Source organism: Crinia signifera, chromosome 4 (assembly GCF_055691185.1).
Source record: "Crinia signifera chromosome 4, ASM5569118v1, whole genome shotgun sequence".
Taxonomy (NCBI): domain Eukaryota; kingdom Metazoa; phylum Chordata; class Amphibia; order Anura; family Myobatrachidae; genus Crinia; species Crinia signifera.
This window is the reverse complement of record NC_139220.1, coordinates 117,246,647-117,268,177: the sequence shown is the minus strand read 5'-3', so window position 1 is coordinate 117,268,177 and position 21,531 is coordinate 117,246,647. Positions and strand designations below refer to the sequence as shown.

At 42.0% G+C, this 21,531-nt stretch overlaps 1 protein-coding gene across 1 annotated transcript in view; it reads right to left on the bottom strand.

Annotated features, from left to right (window-relative positions):
* The window catches only part of LOC146074345 (dynein axonemal heavy chain 3-like), a 1,013,923-nt gene that overhangs the window by 86,682 nt on the left and 905,710 nt on the right, over window positions 1-21,531 (bottom strand). Inside the window, 3 exon segments of the mRNA XM_083182299.1 lie at window positions 6,704-6,962; window positions 9,296-9,474; window positions 13,184-13,376. Coding sequence (XP_083038425.1) covers window positions 6,704-6,962; window positions 9,296-9,474; window positions 13,184-13,376 — 631 coding nt within the window.

Genomic DNA, 21,531 nt, shown 5'->3' with positions numbered 1-21,531 from the left:
ACGTGCAGTTAAAACAAGTAAATATATAAATGATATGGTACTTGTTTAGTTTCACGGCAGCAGATATATCGCATGTGATATCGCATGCGATTGCATGTGATGTGATTGCATGCGATGCGATCGGATGCGATTTCATGCGATTTTATACCTGTTCATAACCCCACTATCCACTACGCATGGAGTTGATTTTATATAGTGTGGCGAGCGCAGCGAGCCACCGATCCCGAAGCGTGGCGAGCAGACGCGGATGACTTTACATGTATTCCGTGCCGAGCGCAGCGAGCCCCGCAAGGGGCTGCGGAATACATGTAAAGTAATCCGCGTCCCCTCGCCATCATTTCTCTTTACAACATCAACCTTGATAACTAGGTTTAGTATATGTAAAAAATTACTTTGAAATATATATGTACATTTAGGTATCACTCTCTTTATAGTACAACGACCCTTAAAATAATGCACAGACACAAAAATAGCATAAATTAAGAATATTCTCCATACATGGAATACAATATTTAAAGCTTATCTGAACTCATTATCATGTTTAAAGGTCTTCTTTAACTAAGATGTCAAATGGGTTCCAACAGACTTGGAAAAACATCAACAATTTTGTAACGGTTTTCATGGCTGAAACTGTAAAACTTGTGAAGGATCAGCCTTGAGGCATTTTTGGATGTGTTTAGTGCTGGTTCTACTTGCAGAAGCAACAGAGATATACAATTTTTTCAACATCAGTGTTGAATAGGGAGACCTTTACCATTACAATGACTTTGGATAGGCCTCAAGAACTTTATTTACAGAGGATCTAAGGATTCATTACTGTAATTCGTGCTACCTTTATACATAATAACTACACTATAAACAACTAGAACATCTACTATAAGCACCATCAAATGTTCTGTGTTTCTGTGTACTCTTTACTCTTTCATGTATTGCAACTGTGTGCGTGCAAACATATCTATCTGTAAAGGTGCGTACACACAGGGGCGATTTTGTGCAAAATCGCGGGAAATATGGTCGCTGAGCGACCATATTGCCCGCAATGGGAGTGTGCACCGGCGATATATCGCCGGGTGCGCGCTCCCGTTTTTGCCCCTGTGGTGATCGCTGGTCGCAGGAACATGCTCCTGCGACCAGCTGATTACCACTGCCGGGCTCCCCCCGGCAGTTTCTTTTTCATCAGCGACCATCTCTGGTCGCTGATGAACAGGAGAAACTGAGCAATATATTGCTCAGCCATATATTGCTCAGCAATATATGGCTGAGCAATATATCTCCCCCGTGTGTACACAGCATATGTATAACTTGTGACTCAGGTACACCATCAATTTTCTGGCAACCGATGGGCCAGAACTTCTTTTAATCCAAAAAAAACAGGTGCCAGGGGGCTGCATGATTTTATGGGTGTTAAATGTAAAATATTCTGTGGGATGGCTTAGGATGGCAGTGGAAGGGCTTAGAGGCTAAATGGGAGGGTATCGGGCTGCAGAAGGGGAGAGTCACGCTGCGGGGCTGAGATGCGGTACAGAGGCTTGTATCCCTTGCAAGCAGGATAGGGCGGAGGGCTGGGGAGGGGGGAACCGAGCTGTGGGGGTCGTGCTGTGGGGGGCTCCCTGCATTCAGGTGACACCACTGAAAATCTGGCAAAATCGGTAATCCAGCCTAATGCTGGAACCGACAATGCCGGAAAATCGGTGGTGTACCTGTGTGTGTGTATATATATATATATATATATATATATATATACACACACACACACACATACATAGGACCTTATTTAGGTCCCTTCATTATACGCATTCGCACGGGGGCGTTGTTTAGCATCTGCACATGTGCATACCAATTTCTGTGCATGTCCAGATGCTGGGTGCGTGCACCCAAGGGAACAAACTGTTCGCTGGGTGCACACACCCAACCTTGCGGCCGGTGGGAAGGGATCAGTGGCCAGGGGTACTTGCCTATGGGAACATCCAGCATTTCATGGGCGTTCCCATGAAAACGCTGGGCATCCTTTTGGTAATCGCTTGGTGACATGGGCAGGCAGCTGACATCACCGGATGTCAGCTGCCCGCTCATTTCACCGAGAATGTACATGCATAGAAAAGTGACCTGAGAGTCACTTTATATATGCATGTACGCACCACATCTTTTGATGGTCGGCGACCATCGAAAGATTTGGGAGGTTCCCACTGTCATTCGAATGGATGTATATGTAAATCATACATTCGCATGCTATGCGCCGTGCGAATGGTGGACCGGCATACCACCATTTGCAGGGTGGATTCTGGTTGACTCGCATAAAATATTTGGTAAGGAATAACAAAATATATAGTGTGAAATTTTTTTTGACTCACTGTTTTCTTCAAACAGATATTTTGGTATTTTTTTTTAATTTCACACCAGCTATGTCTTTCCCTCCACTAATTCTACAAAACCAAAAGCACTTAGGATTCATTTATTGCACTGCAACCAGATCAATAGGAATTCAATAAAAGTAGGAAAATAAAAATATATTCTACCAAGTGCTTTGCCTTCATATTATGGGGAAATATTGAATACTAAATTACATTTTAAGCAACTGTATTACTTTGGTGACTATGGGCATTATCAGTGGCAATAGAAATGTTACTCTCTACAAATATCTAAATACAGAGTTAGAGAAAGTAGAACCTTCCTCTGGGACATATAAATAGCTTCCATTCCTGCTGTGCATAAGCTTTTATTTAATGCAAAAATGTAATATTACATTATCTTCTTTACCAGCAACACAGAGTGGAACCAGTTATTTAAGGATTTTACTTAACATAGAATAAAGAAGCATTTGATATAGTCCTTTATACTGAGCGCTAGAGAGTAAAGCATTAGCGGTTTGAATTTTTAAATTATAGTGACAGTCTAGGTCTTTTTTAATAAATACAAATTGTTTGACAAACGCAAATAAAACAAGTCTTCCGTTAGGTGTTGTGTTAATTCCAGCTTCCATTATAACATAGCTACAGGAGAACTTACAAAAATTACAGTCTAGACACATATGAAGCACTGTAGCATATAAACAAGTGGGAGTTGTCTTGGTACAGATTAGCCAACTCTAAACTTTTGCTTTATTATTTGAAAATTCAATACAAACTGTGTTAAGTGTTTCTACCCTTGTTAAACAGTCACCTAAAATCTATAATTCAGTGAAACATTAAGTAATTGCTATTTATTTCCAAACTATTCAATTCTACAAGACCAGCTGTGAATCCAGTAGAGTATTTCTGTGGAAAGCAACATTTGTTATCAGTGTCTCTGCATGGGAGTTGGTTCAACAGAAAGATTCCCCAACAAATGTATTTTTTATCAAGAAAAAATAAGCTATAATGGATTTATTCTTCTCAGTTTTATAAAAGAATAAAAGAAATCATAAAGGTCTATAAAGTCCTGTATACAGTATTCCCATGATTAAATAAAGGCTTTGTTGAGCTACCTGTCTATTACTACGCAAGAAATGTACAAATACCAATAGAAATATAATACAAGCAATTATACAACATAAGCAGTAACTAATCTATGCAGTATAATGGGTCTATTTATTGAGCAAATTTGAACTTAACATTAAGAGAAAATGGCAGTTTCAGAATGGTTTAACCCCTTAAATGGTGGGTTTTTCTGGGGCAAGACAAACCTTCCATTTGTCCTGCCCCAGAAATATGACAGAAGGAGCAGCCACTACCTTCTGCAGCAGCCCCTGCTCCCCTGGCTGCAGCTATTTGCTCGGGAAAGTTGAGGCCACTCAGGTGAGCTCGGGTATTTGTGTGTTCAGAACACAGGAAAGCCCTAGCCCTTCTGAGCAACCCTGAACAGCCCCGAGCAGCGTGGAGAAGAATCTGCACCGCGGCAGATCTTTGTCGAGCGGCAGGGTGGAGGATCGTAGTGTTGACAAGCAAGTGGGGGGGGGGGGTGGGCACTGGTGTTGCCAAATGGTGATGGCATCAGTGGTGTACCGCTGGAGGCACCACTGGTGCACAATTGCTGGAAATTTTCCAGGAGAGCCTGCTATTGAAACGCAGCTCAGCCCGGAAAATTTCCAGGCAGTGGTTAAGTCTTGGGGAGCTTAAAGAAAAATTAAACACATCCACTCACAGAGTACTCAGGGGATCTGGCTAGCAGGGTGGGGCTTGTGTTCAGCGGGGCAGCATTTACCTGCTCACTAGGCAGTGAATATACAGTTTACAGCCTTGCAAGCAGGTTTGAATTACCCCCTAAGTTATACTGAGAGAAACAAATGTATCACAACTCTCTGAAATGACAATTAAACAGCATACAAATGATACTGGGGGTGCCTGTGGACAGCAGGTCACCTTCTCTGAGCATTGACCCCTCCCCCCCACCTCATCCCTGCATGTTGCCTTGATCTGGCAAGCATGTCCATCTTCCCCCCTTGGTGCCATACTTTCAGAGATATATGGTAAGATGTTGCATGCTCACAACAGAGCAAAGGTTCACAGTGCCAGTATTTACGTTCATCCCTAAAATGTCCATTGTGGATGCCCCTTAATCTTACACTCCTTACACTGCCATTGTATATTCACCATCACATTGCCAAAAATAGGGCAGATGTACTAAGCCTGGAGAAGAGATACACTGGAGATAAAGTGAAAGGAGCTAAAGCACCAGCCAATGAATTGTGTTTGAAATTGACAGTTGGGAGTTGATTGGCTGGTGCTTTCTCTCCTTTACTTTATATCCACTTTATCTTGTTTATCTCTTCTCCAGGCTTAATACACCTGCCCCATTGTTCTTTCACACCATGATTCTCTCAATCCTCTCTCCCAAACATCCCATCCTTATTATTCTTTAGCTCTTCTATCTCCAGTTGTGCAGTGAAATGTATTATGCAATAAATTTATTATGCAATGGCACCTGCCTAAATGTCATCCCTACTCGTCACTGTAAATAAACCTGGCAGCATATCAGAAACTACCCATATCATGTGCTAATATATTTTAAATATTTATCTTTAAATTTATTTCATCTCCATTTTATGTGTGCCGTTGGCATTACATATACAAGGAAACACATTTAGCAGCACTACAATAACCACGCTACATTCAGAAGAGAATTGTAAATCTAAGATTAAACATACATTTAACAAATTGTGGGTATGTTTCTGGGAAGAACAATAGGATTATGGATCACACACCTTCTCCACATAGCCCTGCTTTGGCAGGACCGGGAAAATGGCTGCACAGAGCAGTGTCTGGGGTTCTCATTGTTTTACGCTACTTTGGAACATTTCCTTCCATCTTGCCAGAAATTACATTCATAGCAATAACTGGTGCATGAATCTTAGCATCTGGAAATTGAAATTATACATGCAAACTGTTCCTAATAGCATAAATGTATTTACCGATCTATTTTTTTTATTATTGTAGTTCATCATGAGGAGGTTTATTTGGGGTGGTACGGCCTGCACACTTTAATGCAGGAGTCCTAAGGAAAGGTTCCTTACTTGGAACAGAAGGGAATTACGCTCTCTATTCTTCACTTTGAGCCTGATTCAGATCTGTTTGCTAGGCTGTGTATGTTTGCAGCCTAGTGAACAGGTAAATGCCACCCGCCCCTCACCACTACCATGCAAATCTCTGCATTTGCATGCGAGGGGATGTGTGCACATCCCCTCGCATACGTCCACATGGGCGAAAAGTCATTCGATGGTCGCTGACCATTAAATAATTTTTTTCCCGTTCCCAGATAAAAGTCAGTCTAGACATGTGGTGTAACTACTGTAAGGCAGTCCCAGCTCCTGCTTGGGGGAGCAAGCCACAACGGAGTCTATGTGGGCGTCGGCACCCACTTGACGTACTGACATGCTGCTGCCTGCCGATGCCCACTGGCTGAGCACTGGAGGCGAGTCAGGTCTGGCAATGGCAGAAACTATAAATCCCCCCACTGATTCAATTACCTGTACACAGAGCTGGGTATTGGCTACTGTGTACAGGATGGGCGTGCTAGGGAGGCCTGAGATGCGTCGGAGCCAAGGAAGCACGCTGGGGAAACACTCTGGAGAGGAGCCCGGGGGGGGGGGGCATGCCACAAACTTTTTGGCAGGGGGGAGCTAAATTTATAGTTACGCCACTGCATGTGACGTCAGCCGCCCGCCCTGAGCAGGCATTGACACGCCTGTGTTCGCATGGGAACGCCCAGCATTTGTATGGGCTCGCCCGCTTCCCTCCCCTCACACTGGGTGGAATCCTAGGAGACTACCTTATTATACACACTTATTGGAACTAGGTTATTACAGTGAACAGTCATGAACACCTATAGGTACAGATAGAACTCATTCTCACACAATGGATGCTACAGTATGTTGAAAGTTAACTAAGTACAATATGATTTAATAAAATTATACATTTACACGTCTGTGCATTCTGTCTGACATTTGTACTTCTCCTCATAAATGGCCTCAGGGGCATAACTTGATTTTTGTAGGCCCCATAGCAAAAGTTTGTAAGGGCCCCCTATTTAGCAACTGATGGTGATAAATGTATGTAAAACATATTACTTACATAGTAAAGATGGACCCCCTTCAGTTCTGGGCCCCATAGCATCTGCACCCCTCGCACCTATGGTAGTTACGCCCTTAAATGGCCTATCTACATGCAGCTGCATTTTGTTTTGAATATATAGTTGCTGTATTTCAGAAAATAAAATATTATTCACATACGTTTGAGCAGAAGTGGTCATCTAATCCACTGAAGAGGGTTAGAGTAGAAAGTCGAATAATTTCACCCCAAGATTTATCCTTAAGCCACGTGGGATCTGGATTGGGTCGAGGAACCTCCAGTGCAACACCTCCAGTTAGTAGAAAATGCCATTCATCCTTATTGACCAGACCTCTGTTCCTCTGTAACCCCACGCATAGCAGAAATGAAAAAAGGAGCTTGTGCTTTTCAAACAGAGATCGGCAAACGTGTTCATATATACTAAAATATGAATAGAGGAAACAGTTTTAATAAATGATCATACCGATACATACTTGCCATTTGATTACCAAGAACAAAAAAAATGGACAACTACATTACAGCCAGTGGTGGGGCTGTAGCACAGATGAGAATTCAAATAGGAGAGCCACAGCAACTGCCAGTGAGCTAGACTGAAATGATAGTTGGTGTACCTCCCCAATTTGAATTTTGAACTGTGCTGCAACCCCACACCTGGAGCCTTCACTGATTACAACGCTACCAAAATTATATGCCAACTCTACTCCGCAAGCTCTAGATACTTTCCATAATCAGGATAGCGAGAATAGACTGAGTTTGAGGGTCACAAACACACAAGGGTAAATTCACTTGTTGGTGGAGGTGTTGTTGACCATAGCAACCAAACATTAGATTAAGATTAATGTCTCTCATTTCTCTATTGCTACCTAGAAAATACATAACCTGATTGGTTGTTATGGGCAACAACATTTGAGAAGCTTTAGTAAATTGAACTCACAATCTATTGTACCAAAACAGGTTGGAAAGGTGAAATTTGTGAAGATAAGTCAAGAGAGAGAGTGCACTTCTGCCAGGGGAGCCACAACCAGATAACACCAACTTATACAGTTCATTGCAAGCATATTCAACTTCAAATTCTCTACATGCATGTATGTATGTTATGGATATTATGTTTATAATAAAGAGAAGGTGACACCTATGGTCTTGCTAGGAGGAGACAGCCACATAAGTTATATCAATGGCTTTCAATTAACTGATTCAAACTCACAGGGGAGGAGAGGTGCCCCCATAGGAGCAGGAGCCAGGCGGCAGATGACTCCATTGCCTCCCAGAGTTCTGCCTCTGATATATCATCTATATGTACAGATGGAGCAAGCCTCCCTCTGTACAGGTGAGGTGCTCCATCTGACTGAGACGCGCGTGCGTCTCACACGCATGCGCGTCTCAGTTTCCGGGCGGCGGCGCGATGGGAACCCTGTCCGTCTCCGCTTCAGGGAGATGGACAGGGTTAGGTGGGAGAGCGGGGAGGCAGCGGGGACCCGGGGGAATCGCTGTCGGGAGGGGACGCGCGCGCATCTCATGCGCGCGCGCCCCCTTTCGCAGATCAGATGGCGGCTGGCGGGGGATGGCGGCTGGCAATTCTTCTGCCATCCCCTGCAAAGCTGGGACCAGCTCCATCTGTATATGTCTAGTGTCCGTGAGCCTCCGAAAGATAGCCAGAAAGTAAAAGTGCATCTTTTTCTCACACATGCAAAAACTCTGAAGGTAGCAGACTAGCTTTCGAAAGCTTTTGCTTCGAGCAGGCTTACTTATACAGTATATACAATATATATATATATATATATATATATAGTACATTCATACATACATAAATAGATGCATACACATTATTGTGTGTGTGATTAAAATGGGAATGTTTTACAGAGACCAAACAGCAGTCAGAATCTGTAACAGTGTAAGGCATTTTCCTTTTAGATACAGGGAAGACGTAGAGGCAGTGTCCATGGGAACAGTTTCTCTCATTAGACTTTGTTTTATGCCTGACAACACAAGAAAATGTGTTCAGCCTTCCTAGTAGCTAGAGGTAAATAAAGCAGGATGCTTATACTGGAAGACTCATCAGTCTAAACCTAGTTCTGTCAACACTCAAGCACAAAGTTGCAAACATGGGGGAATGTTGGGATACCCACAAATCCTGTTAGACCTCTAGCATAGCTCAGTTGTAATTACAGATATAATTTATCACAAATTGGGGTAGTTTACAAAAGTTATAACAAGTGTATTATAAATGCTCCTTTGCAGTACGATGCACCGATTTGTACAGAGAGATGCATGGCTTTGAAGATGATACTTGAAGGGCTACAGAGTTTACAGTAGCTTCTGCATGGATGAGCTGGGCAGCTTGGTGGTATTCTATTTACAGTTACATACACATGGAAACTTACATACTTTCAAGAGGGCATTTTATGCTTTACATCAATATCGAATAAACAAAATAGAAACTTGTAATGAATAACGATCTGGTGTTTCCTCTTACTGATTATATTTAGTCATAAATGGAGCACAACTGTGGGATATTCTACGAGCAAAATCAGATAATTTGTTCTAAAGAATAGTGAGATCCTAAAGTGTTACTCTTAAAGAAAGAAAAACAGGGACACCTTTTTACTGCTAGACCCCCAATTCCACAAACATAAGTACATTGGTTTTCATTAGGCAGAGATATATCTGTAACTACTGCAGGACTAAAATGAAATGAAGATGAAATATGTGCAAATGGAACGTCACACTACTTCTGTAATTCATGTTGCTCATACTTGTTCATGAAGTAGTCGTTAAGGTTAGTTATCCGTTCCTGCAGCCTCTGAGAGGATTCACTTTTCTTAATAGCGTTAATGTACATATTAATAAACCAAGCCAAAGAATACTGATACATGGAATCAATGTAAGCCAGGTCCGAAATGACAAAAAATATGACGCTGGAGTACTTTGCAACCTGTTAACACACAAAAAAAGAAAATATTATATATATATATATATATATATATATATCAGAAGAATGACCCCACGTGCGCCCTTAAATAGTAAGCAGCTACTCTATTACCCCCCCTGTTAGTGGGAGGCGGTGTTTAGAAATGGGAAGAATAGAGGTATAGAGAGCGCTTTCAACCACCAAATGGAAATTCCACCAATAGTTTGTTAAAATACACAACAGTACAAATATTTATAAAACCAGTGTGCTTTTTATTAAATGATTTTTTCAGAATCACATCTGGAAATGGTATCCTTTTCGGAAATGCAAGTAACCCGACACGTTTCGTCTTGAAAAAGACTTCATCAGGGGTTTAGTACATTGTGATATTAGAACGCTTATACCAGCGTATATTTCCTCAGATATGTGTAAACGGTAATCAACTCCCTCAAAGGGACCGACTTCAAAGATCAAAAATAATTAGACAGCGCTTATACCAGCTTGTTATGTTCCAGAATTACGTAGGTTGTAATGACCTCCCTCACAGGGGTAAGTTTCAGATATCTAAAAGATTATTTCAATATAGAAACTGACACATAGTTTCTTTAATGGTGTGGTGGCTATGATAGCCTTCTCTTCAATAAGATGATTACCCGGATGGTCCCTTTATAGGGTTAGAGTAACCACGGTGAGTCCACAATCTTTATGAGTCTTTGGATTAGATGCAGCATTCAGATTAACATAAATGGGACCATCCCATTATAAGGGGTTGTCAACCAGGTCAATTCAATGTTAGGCCCGGTTCAGCAATTAGGGTCCGCAATATCTAATAGTCCGGTGTAAAATAAAACACGTTGAAGGCAGAACAGAAAATTCAGTTTCTGATCTGAATAAGAAGTTCTGTAATGATCTGTCTGCCGGCAGACAGATCATTACAGAACTTCTTATTCAGATCAGAAACTGAATTTTCTGTTCTGCCTTCAACGTGTTTTATTTTACACCGGACTATTAGATATTGCGGACCCTAATTGCTGAACCGGGCCTAACATTGAATTGACCTGGTTGACAACCCCTTATAATGGGATGGTCCCATTTATGTTAATCTGAATGCTGCATCTAATCCAAAGACTCATAAAGATTGTGGACTCACCGTGGTTACTCTAACCCTATAAAGGGACCATCCGGGTAATCATCTTATTGAAGAGAAGGCTATCATAGCCACCACACCATTAAAGAAACTATGTGTCAGTTTCTATATTGAAATAATCTTTTAGATATCTGAAACTTACCCCTGTGAGGGAGGTCATTACAACCTACGTAATTCTGGAACATAACAAGCTGGTATAAGCGCTGTCTAATTATTTTTGATCTTTGAAGTCGGTCCCTTTGAGGGAGTTGATTACCGTTTACACATATCTGAGGAAATATACGCTGGTATAAGCGTTCTAATATCACAATGTACTAAACCCCTGATGAAGTCTTTTTCAAGACGAAACGCGTCGGGTTACTTGCATTTCCGAAAAGGATACCATTTCCAGATGTGATTCTGAAAAAATCATTTAATAAAAAGCACACTGGTTTTATAAATATTTGTACTGTTGTGTATTTTAACAAACTATTGGTGGAATTTCCATTTGGTGGTTGAAAGCGCTCTCTATACCTCTATTCTTCCCATATATATATATATATATATATATATATATATATATATATATATATATATATATATATATAAAATATTAAAGTTATACATATGCAGCTTCTGATTATACTTCATATAAACATTTAGATAAAATACAGCATCCATAAGATATTACATGCACTCCTGAGCTTGCATTATAGGAACAGAATGAGTTAGGGTTATATAGCCCCTAGCTCACATAAAAATTGCTGTATCACATTTAATACAATTTATTTTGCAACAATTTGTACACTTATCCAAATGCTAGCACTTTTACAGAATTACTAATCACTAGTAAATACATTTTTTCTATTTCTATTTGGGTAAACTAACAATTTCTGTTACTACTCCACACTAACAGGGCATAATGGCCATTTCCCGAAGACAGTGTGGAATGGCCATTCTGCCGAAGACTGTGACGTCAGCCACTTGCTCTGCCACACCTGCTCCCACCTGAAACCCCATGGGCGCGACCCGGGCACGCTGCCCCACTCCCCCCATCTGCATTGCTCCGTGCGACCGGGCTGGAGACTATTATTATTTACAGTTTCTTATATAGCGCAGCATATTCCGTTTCACTTTTTACAATTGGAAACGACACTGATTAAACAAACTGGGTAGGAACAAACCAACATGGAGGTAGGAGGGCCCTGCTCGCAAGCTTACAATCTATAGGGATATTAGGAGGGATACATACGGATAGAATTCCATAGCATGTCAGTCCCATCTTGAGCAGAGCGGAGAAGTCGATGGGGATATATTTTGAGATAAGTTGGTGTATATTAAGATATAAGTTGGTGTAGTCAGAGTGATGGCTTTTTATGTAAGTAGAAGTATTTTATATTGAATGCGGTGATATACAGGCAACCAGGCCAGGAAGAATAGCCTTGCAGCTGCATTCAAAATGGATTGTAGTGGTGAGAGTCTTTTCTTAGAAAGACCGGTAAGGAGGCTATTGCAATAGTCAATGCGTGATATAATGAGAGCATGGATTTTTGCAGTGTCTTGTGTAAAGTACGGACAAATTTTGGATATGTTTTTTAGATGCATGTAACATGATTTAGAGACAGATTGAATGTGTGGAAAGAAGGACAGTTCAGAGTCCAGGATGACCCCCTAGGCAGCGAGCTTGTGGAGTAGGATTGATTGTTGTGTTCTCAGCAGTGATAGAGATTTCAGGTTGGTAACTACTCTTGGCTGGTGGGAATATAATTTATTTTGTTTGGAAATGTTGAGTTTGAGGTGGCGAAATGACATCCAAGATGAGATGACAGAAAGACATTCAGAGACACGGAGCAATACTGATGGTGACAATTCCAGGGAGGATAAATAGATTTCACTATGCAAGTTGCCGAGTCCGTGGCGGAGAGAGCCTGCAAACAAACATCGCTCCCATGTGCGAAAATGTGGGGAGCGAATGAAACATAATGACCCCCTTAGTCCATTGGGCTGTATTTCTTAAACATTTCAATGAGCTGTAGGTATGTGTACACCTAAGATTTGTATCAATCTTGCATAGACATGTCTGGTAGCTATCCTCTGCCAATAAATTTAGTTACCCTATGAAGAGTAATAAATTATTGAATTGCTATAAATAATATTATTCTAAAAAAGGTTAACAGTGTGTATATTTCCATCTTTGTGTAGGTTGATACAAAGGTCACATCTATCTCCTCTGTGGCACTGCCAACAGCCAGCCCCAAGGAATGCAGAGTTGATATTATATGTTTCTTTCCTAGATCCAAGCTCTATAACACCCTAGGGATACCCGTGCTTTACTTATGTGTTCTGTTTATTTTTTTAAATACATTTTTTTTTTGCAGCAATTATCATATTGTGTGTCCATGATAACATCTCTAATGGCACTAAACATCAAGGCTGGGCAAAACGATGTCTTCTGAAAAGCCTGACTGAAAAGCGAAAACTATAATTTATTGTATATCTAAATCTATCACTTATATTTTAGATCATTGTTAAGAAAATAATGACAAAAAAACTAATGCAAACAGATATATAAAAAAAAGTGTGAACGTGTTAAAAAGATGTACATACAGGTCTGTATCCATCTCTGGTCTCATCAATTTGTTTCTCTGTCTTAGCTGTTATTTCTTGTTTCTCCTGGATCTCCTGGGACAACTTCTTGCTTGAGGAAAGAATGTCAATAGCTCGCTCGTCCTCCAAGATGTTTCCTTGTGACAGAGATAACACTTCCAAAATCTGATCTTCTATCTCTTTCAACTGTTTTCTGTTATAAGAAATATTATTTATTTTAAGACTTATATAGAGCATGGAGGATTCCAGCACAGTCTAGACCGGTATTTCCATCATTTTCAGTGTGATATTTTCTCCCAAGCAGGCCCTCACAGTAATTTAATTGTCATAGGTTCCTAAGCATGTCAAATTCCAGCACAACTGCTAACACATCTTGCCTCAAGTGAATTATTTTATAATAGGCTCTGGTTGGAATTCATCAATGTTTGACTGATTTCATTCTTTACCTAGACTTTAAGAATGTTAGGCAAATAAAACCAATATATACTTCAAATGCATAACCAGTGTTTATAAATTCACTTCGGCTGAACTTCAGGTAATCTTTCTTTTGCATACTATAGATGTAATTAACACAATTATCATCTGCTCTCTCTCTCTCTCTCTCTCTCTCTCTCTCTCTCTCTCTCTCTCTATATATATATATATATATATATACATACACACAAATAAACAATGAGTTGTGTGATACCAGCAATATATTTTAAAGTATATTGTATGGTACATACACATTTACAGTATGCTGTATATATCATTATTTCAGGCACAGTGTCTCAACTCATGGGACACAGGAAGACAAAGTGACTTGTTCAAGGTCACAAGGAATTGACAAGGACCAAATTAGGATTTCAAACATATCTCTGAGGACTTATATTTATGGACCATTAGACACTTGTCCACTGTGCATCATTTGTGTTGCATTCATTGGCTGGAAGGTGCAGCTTACTACAACCACAAACTAGTGTTTTATTGATGACTATAATGAATGGAGTGTCAGTACTCTGTGTCCTTTTTATAAATATTCAGACTAAAAATAAAGCAAACAGCATTCCCGGCTTGCCTGGTGTTTTGGAGAAGTGCTGTACATGCCGGCAGTGTGTTTCTGGGCCAGATACAGTAAAGCAAAAAAAAGGCAGTACTGTAGATCTGTGTCTGGAATGAACCATGTTGCTATGCAAAGTGAGCAAATATATTTATATTATTTCTCTGCAGATTAAATACAGACCCATGTAGCCCACAGATGTTAATCAGTTTTATTTTTACACTGCAATTTAAATTTCAGTTTGAACACGCCAAATTATCATCTAAATCTTTCTGCATTTTTACAACTGCCCTGCCTGCAGTGCAGCATGGTTTTGTCCATTTGCATGCTTTTTTGCTTTGCTAACAAAGTTAAATTAGGCACAATAAGCAGCAATAAGAAATTATATTTTTAAGGGTAAAATTCACTAAAAAATTATTTTGCCCCATAATTACCTAAAATCCCTCTATTGAATGTAATCATACTAGTGCAGGGTGTAATTCAGTCCTTATCGCTGGACTGCTAATTTTTGGAGCCTTGCGACCAGGTATACACGGCCCCACCAGAGTGAAATCCTGCCCCGTGCAAGTATGCAATGTGATTTTTCCAGTGTGTGCAGTCTGTGTGTAACCCAGGGCTTACTCAGCGGTAATCGGAGTTGAATCAGAGCTGGAGCTGACATCACACGCTTTCCACTAAAACACCTGGACACGCCTGTGTTTTTCCTGACACTCCCCAAAAAAGGGGTTACCACCAAAAATATTAGCAGGATATTATTGCAGGATGGCCTGGCGCATGTACTATGGGCCGTATCGTATAATCACCCGAATAACCAGAATAACCCCCATAGTTAACAGAATATATTGTATGTACTATTTCCATCATTGTATACTTTGGTTTATATGTTATGCTAGGCTTTTACAGGTAGAATCTTGTGGTTAATAATAAAGATTTAACAATTGCAATCCATTTCTATTTAGATAGAGAGCAATACCATATAAACAGCCCAGGGAATCATTATTTTTTTTCAAGTCTAAGCTGCCTCTAAAGTAGAAAGGGTTAATACCAGGTGTAGGAAATTGGTGGTAACTTTAATAATTAAGGGACACAGACCAATTTTGTGATGTGTTTTTATTTCTGATGCACTTTTCACCCGATTAGTGGTTCTACTACCTGCACACAATTGCCTTGAGAAAAAAAAAGAATGAAAGAAAAAGCTATTACCTCATGTGAGCAACCAAATTTGCAATGTCCTGCTGTGTACCTGCACGCTTCATTTTCTGGCTTAGAGAATCACAAATACCAATCAAATAGGATAGCGTCTTACCAACAGCTTTCAGGGTTATTCTGATTAATGAGCTGAATTATTTTCCAAACGTCTAAACTGAGTTCTCCCACATATTAGGTGAAAATTAAATGTCTGAGGAAACTATTTTAGCTTACCATCTTCCTCATCCAATCATGTCAGCAATGTCTGTTTACAAGATTGGCATTGCATTTTTGCTCAGTCTACAAGGCACAGACACATGTGCCGTAAATACTGCCGAGCAGTAAATATATCGGTTGAGAAGCGTCACTGATCCAATCTAGTCCATAGGTCGCTACACTATGCCCCCTGATGGTTAAAAAAATTATCAGTGGTTGATGATTAACCCCTTGTGTGCCAACTTTGCTGAGAGCGATCCTCAAGATAACTGCTAAAAATGCCAGCATGGCTCACAGCGACTGTGCTTTTAGTATAAATAAATGCAAACACAGCCAAGTCAATTGATTGAAGTTTAGTTCAATATTGCTCCCAAAAAAGGAGCGGTTGCTGTGAGCGGCGCTGGCATTTTTTGTGTGGATATTTTGAGGATCTCTCATAGCAACGTTGGCCCTGAAAGGGTTAATAAAAAAAGGTTTGCTTGGCAATTTTCACACCTATTTTGACAAATTCTCTAGGCACTCAAAGGGTCAACCGGTACTTGTTTCCTAGCACGGCGCCCACGATTTTGATCGTAGTACATCTTATACAATCACATCGCATGCAATATAGCAGCATGCGATGTGATTCGATTTTTAATTGTACAAGCACCCTGATGAGTGCTTTCAATGTTAAATGCACCCCCATTGGCAATGCCACCCCCACTATCAACGCCATCCCGAAGCATGGTGAGCGCAGCGAGCCCACGAGGGACGGCAGTACGTGTCCTCCGACCTTTTCATACCCCCACTATCCACGTTGGCGTGGAGTTGATCTTAGATAGTGTGGCAAGCGCAGCGAGCCACCGGGCCCCCGCGAGGGGACACGGATTACTTTACATGTATTCCGTGTCCCCTCTCGGGGCTCGCTGTGCTCACCACGCTTTGGGGCTCATATTACGCATCCCCTTGCGGTGCTCGCCACGCTTCGGGCACGGTGGCTCGCTGCACTCGCCACACTATCTAAAGTGAATTCCACACCGACGTTGATAGTGGGGGTATAAAAAGGTGGGAGGACGTGTAACCACACTTCGGGTTGGCGATGATAGCATTGCATCGCATTGCATGCCATTTGCTGGCATGCCATTTGCTGGCATGCAATGCTATGCGATATTTCATTGTACAAGCACTCCTGTTAATTTAACATGAATATCGCTTCGCATCGCACACCACTAAGTATGGTATGCGATGGGCGCCTTGCAAGGAAACAAGTCCCGGTTAACCAATCACTGGCTATTCCTAGTAAATGCGTTGCAGAAATAATGACTCAAATTATACCTGTGTGAACCTCATGAGTAAAAGGGAGTGTGTCACAAAAATGTTACAACGGTGACCTACAATTACATATTACTCCCCTGGCTGACACTATACTAAAAATAGTAACCAAATGATGATTTTAATACCTGTGTATTAGTCATAAGAAATTCTAGAAAACTCTTCTCCTCTATTGGGTCATGCTGTAAATATCTGTTTGGCTTCATGTTGTCTATGTCATTGTTACTGTGTCCATTATTTATTTATTTATTTATTTATTAACAGTTTCTTATATCGCGCACACATATTCCGCAGCGCTTTACAGAGAATATTTGAACATTTGAATCAGTCCCTTCCTCAGTGGAGCTTACAATCTATTTTCCCTACCACATATACACACAGACATTCTAGGGTTCATTTTTGTTCTGAGCCAATAAGCCTACCAGTATATTTTTGGATTGTGGGAGGAAACCTGAGTACCCAGAGGAAACCCATGCAAGTACGGGAAGAATATACAAACTCTGCACAGTTAGTGCCATGGTGGGAATAGAACCCATGACCTCAGCGCTGTAGAGGAAGTAATGCTAACCTTTATGTGAAAGAATGTGTTTTAAAGTGCTTGTTATGTTAAAATAGTGTGTGAAATGTCCGCATATGTGACGCAATAATAGTTCTTAATTCCCCAGTACATGTCACAATACTATTAAGGTTGAGATTTTGGGTCAGGCCCCCTTTGGTCTAGCTGAACAAACAATGCATTAGATAAGCTTAATGAACTTATAATGCTGTTCCTCTTGCGGACCAGATGTGGGTGAGGAGGTGGCCTCATAGAGTAGAGAATACCACAGCTGTATTGCTGATTGGATTATGGCCATTTGCAAAATAAACTGAGTGGATAGGTACAGATGGAGCAGGGAGCGAGCGCCGGAAAGAGAGACTGGGACGAGCATGCGTCTCCAGTGCACGCGCGTCCCAGTATCGCGGCAGCTGGGCAGCGTCTCCCTGGCCGTCTCCGCTTCGGGGAGATGCTGCCCAATTCGGGGGGGGGGGGGGGGGGGGTCGGGGGGACTGGTGGAGACGGCGGGGGAGGCATCGGGGACCCCTGCCAAGCTCCGTTGCCATCTGTAAGTCTTTGTTAAATCCAAAGACAGGTTCAGAACTATGAGATTGCATGTACAGGTTGAGTCTCCCTTAACCATAATATCCAAAACCAAAATATTCTGAAAAACTTGTTTTTAAAATATGTTGAGGTTTTTTTTGTCCCCCCGCTTCTTTTTCAGCTCTTCAGAGGCATTCCCGGTCCCAAGGATGCATGAGCGAATGCCACTAAAGAGAATTCTGATGGCCGTCGTGGACACCAGGAGACCAAGGGACATTGGGGGACCATCGGGGCACTGCCTGGGGACCAGATAAGTATGAAAAAAAAATATTCCAAAATCCACAAAAATCCCTTATGGTCCCAAGCATTTCGAATAAGAGATACTCAACCTGTATATACGCACTAAAGAACTGGTGCTGGATTACAGGATGACCAGTGTAAGAACTCTGGTGCAGGCTCAGAATGTCCATGACAGAAATACTGGTGCAGGTTTTTTAAGGATGACCAGTGTAGGAACACAGATGCAGGTTTGCAGGATGCTCATTGATGCAGGCTTGCAGGTAGATAGGATCTGAATTGCAGAGCAGGAATCTAGAGCCAAGATACCAGTCTCTGGAAGTTTTGTTGTACTAGAAATGTACATCACATTACCAGGATTTACTGTCTTCTGATTGGTTGCATGTTTGAGTGACATTATTCCAAAATGGTGGTGCCCATAGACCAGATACATATGAACCGTGCTATCCAATTGTATAAGCAAACTCAGCCTCAAGATACAGTATACTCAGTGAAAATGCTGGTAATAAATTAGAAGAAGCAGCAGAATTAAACTTTTCACAGCGCACAGAGATGGTACTTTCATCTACAACAGCTGCTAACAACCTGTGTTTCCAACTATGCAATGAGCAACATTGTTGATGTGTATATTAAAGAACTACAGTACAATGTAAGTCCTCAATTCTTTTATTACAAATTTCGAGTTTCAAAAAATATATATACAACAGTTACTGAAATTATAATTTCAAATGGGATTGGTACTAAATTCCAACAAGGGGGGGACGTCGATCGCCCACCCTTGCAGGCTCGCTGCGTTCGCCATGCAGCGGGCCCTGTGCCTTGGTGCCTCGCTACGCCCGGCACACTAATTTATTCTCCCTCTATGGGTGTCTGCATTTTAATAGCTGGTTCATATGTGCATTTTTAGGGTATTTATTTAAATGGGTTTGAATTAATTTGTCATAACAGTGAGAAATATCCCTGTGGCACAAAGGTGGTTTGTTTCTATTTACCATTGTGTACCATTGTGTACCATTGTGTACCAGTAATTCAGTTTTCTTGTCTCACACAAGACTATACAAAAACTTAAATTCAAGTTATAATTATCTCTTGCATAGAGTATTGCAATAGCCCCTTATTGGTATTCTCCTAAGCAGCCTTTAATTCCTACAAAATATTTTCAATACAGCAGCAAGACTGATCTTCCTCACAAAGGGAAATATTTAAAATATGTGGTCTGACTACGAAAATTAGGACTCCCTCATGGCTAGTGTGCATACCCAGTCTTCTAAATGCACTTGCGCAAACTGTCAAAAGCTGATATGCATGCTGGGATGTGCTTGCAGTCCATCAGAAAGGGATCTGATAATGCCTTTCTGCATACCTCCCAACTTCTTTGCTTCATAAATAGGGACACTCGCGCGGCGAAGCCGCGCGCGCGTCCGAAAAGGGGGCGGGGTGCATGCAAATGAGGGCGCGGCTTATGCTAATTAGCCGCGACCTCATTTTCATACGAGAATAGACGCTGTGCGCATGCGCACAGCGTCTATTCTATTAGATTGGGGGGTCTCCCAACTGCCACCCCCCGCAGCGGGACGATGCCTGCCGCGGGTGGGACAGCGGGACAGGACCCGAAAATCGGGACTGTCCCTCTAAAATCGTGACAGTTGGGAGGTATGCTTTCTGGCAGGGGAGCCCCACAGCAGGTAATGGGCTAGTGCCACCTGAATTACAATGGGAAATCTGCGCTCTACCCCTATTGTGTGTAGCTAGATATATAACCACGGGTGTGGATTGTTGGCTAATTGATGACAAAGAAGGGTTATGTTGGTAGACAACTTTATTGATCAAACGTGCTGTTAGGGCTAATCAAAAACTAAATACAAAAATGCAAGTTCTGGACCTGTGCACTTAGCCCTAACAGCACATTTGTGATTAGCCCTAACAGCATGTTTGATCAATAAAGTTGATTACCAACATAACCCTTCTCTGTCATCAAATAGCCAACAAATCCACACCAGTGGTTATATATCTAGCTACACACAATAGGGGTAGAGTGCAGAATTCCCATTGTAATTATCTACCTCTGCAGGCTGATCACCTGCCATTCGGTAGGCAGCTAACCCCAAACAGCCAACTCAGTGCGCAGTCTCACATACACCCACAAATACTAAAGTGCCACCTGAAGATGGTGTTAGCCCATGCAGACAACATCTGCACAGCTTTGCTTAATTTACTGAATACATTGGTCTGCATATAAGGCTATCAACAAAACCATACCGACATCCATGAATCTGTAACCTAACTTGACCACTTCGTTCTATACAAGGGAGGTCATTCTGATTGCTTTGCTCCCCCATGCTTTCACACAGGGAAGCAATGTTTTGTGTCTGCACATGTGCATAACCATTTATGCACATATGCAGGCTGTGTTTGCGAACTGACACGTCAACTTGCATAGTCGTCGGCCTGCTCGCATGGAGCAGTGCAGATGGGGGGCTGCAGGCACAGGTCATGCCCATGGAAATGCTCAGCATTTCATGGGCTTTCTCATGCAAATGTTGTGCATTCCCATGCGAATGGCGCCTACATGCGGGTGCCAGGGGCAGGCAGCTGACGCCACCGGATGTCAGCTGCCCACCCTGTTCATGTAGCAGGGTGCCGCAAATCTGAGGGGTAGACTTATGAAGTGGCGTTGATGTGTAAATGCGCTATCCCCGTGCGCTGAAGCAGGGGATAGAGCATCGCCTAATCTATCACACCCGTCGAGCATTTACTCTAACGCCGGCGGTGTGGGGCAGGAGGCATAGCGCAGGGGCGATATTTTGCACTGCGCCCCTGCCTCCTGCCAGATTTATGAACGATCAGCATCGCTGACCGTTCCGCCGCCTGCAGCTGTCGACTTCGCCAGCTGCAGACGGCGATGCCTATACCTAACAGCAGGGACAGCGCTGTCCCTGCTGCTGGGGCTGAGCTGCGCTGGGATCTCGCGAGACTAGTGAGATCCCGAGCATGCGCAGTAAGCCGGCCGGGGGGGGAAGGAGATGGCGCATCAGTATTAACTGATGCGCCGTCTCCAGGAGGGACATCGCCGGAGGGGGGAGTTAGCGCTCCCCCACTCCGGCGGCAAGATCTTAATAGATCTTGTCGGTGTCCCCTCCTGCTTCGCCTCGCTAATAGCGATAGGCGCCGCTATAATAAATCTACCCCTGAGTCACCAGATAGTGACTAAGATTTGCA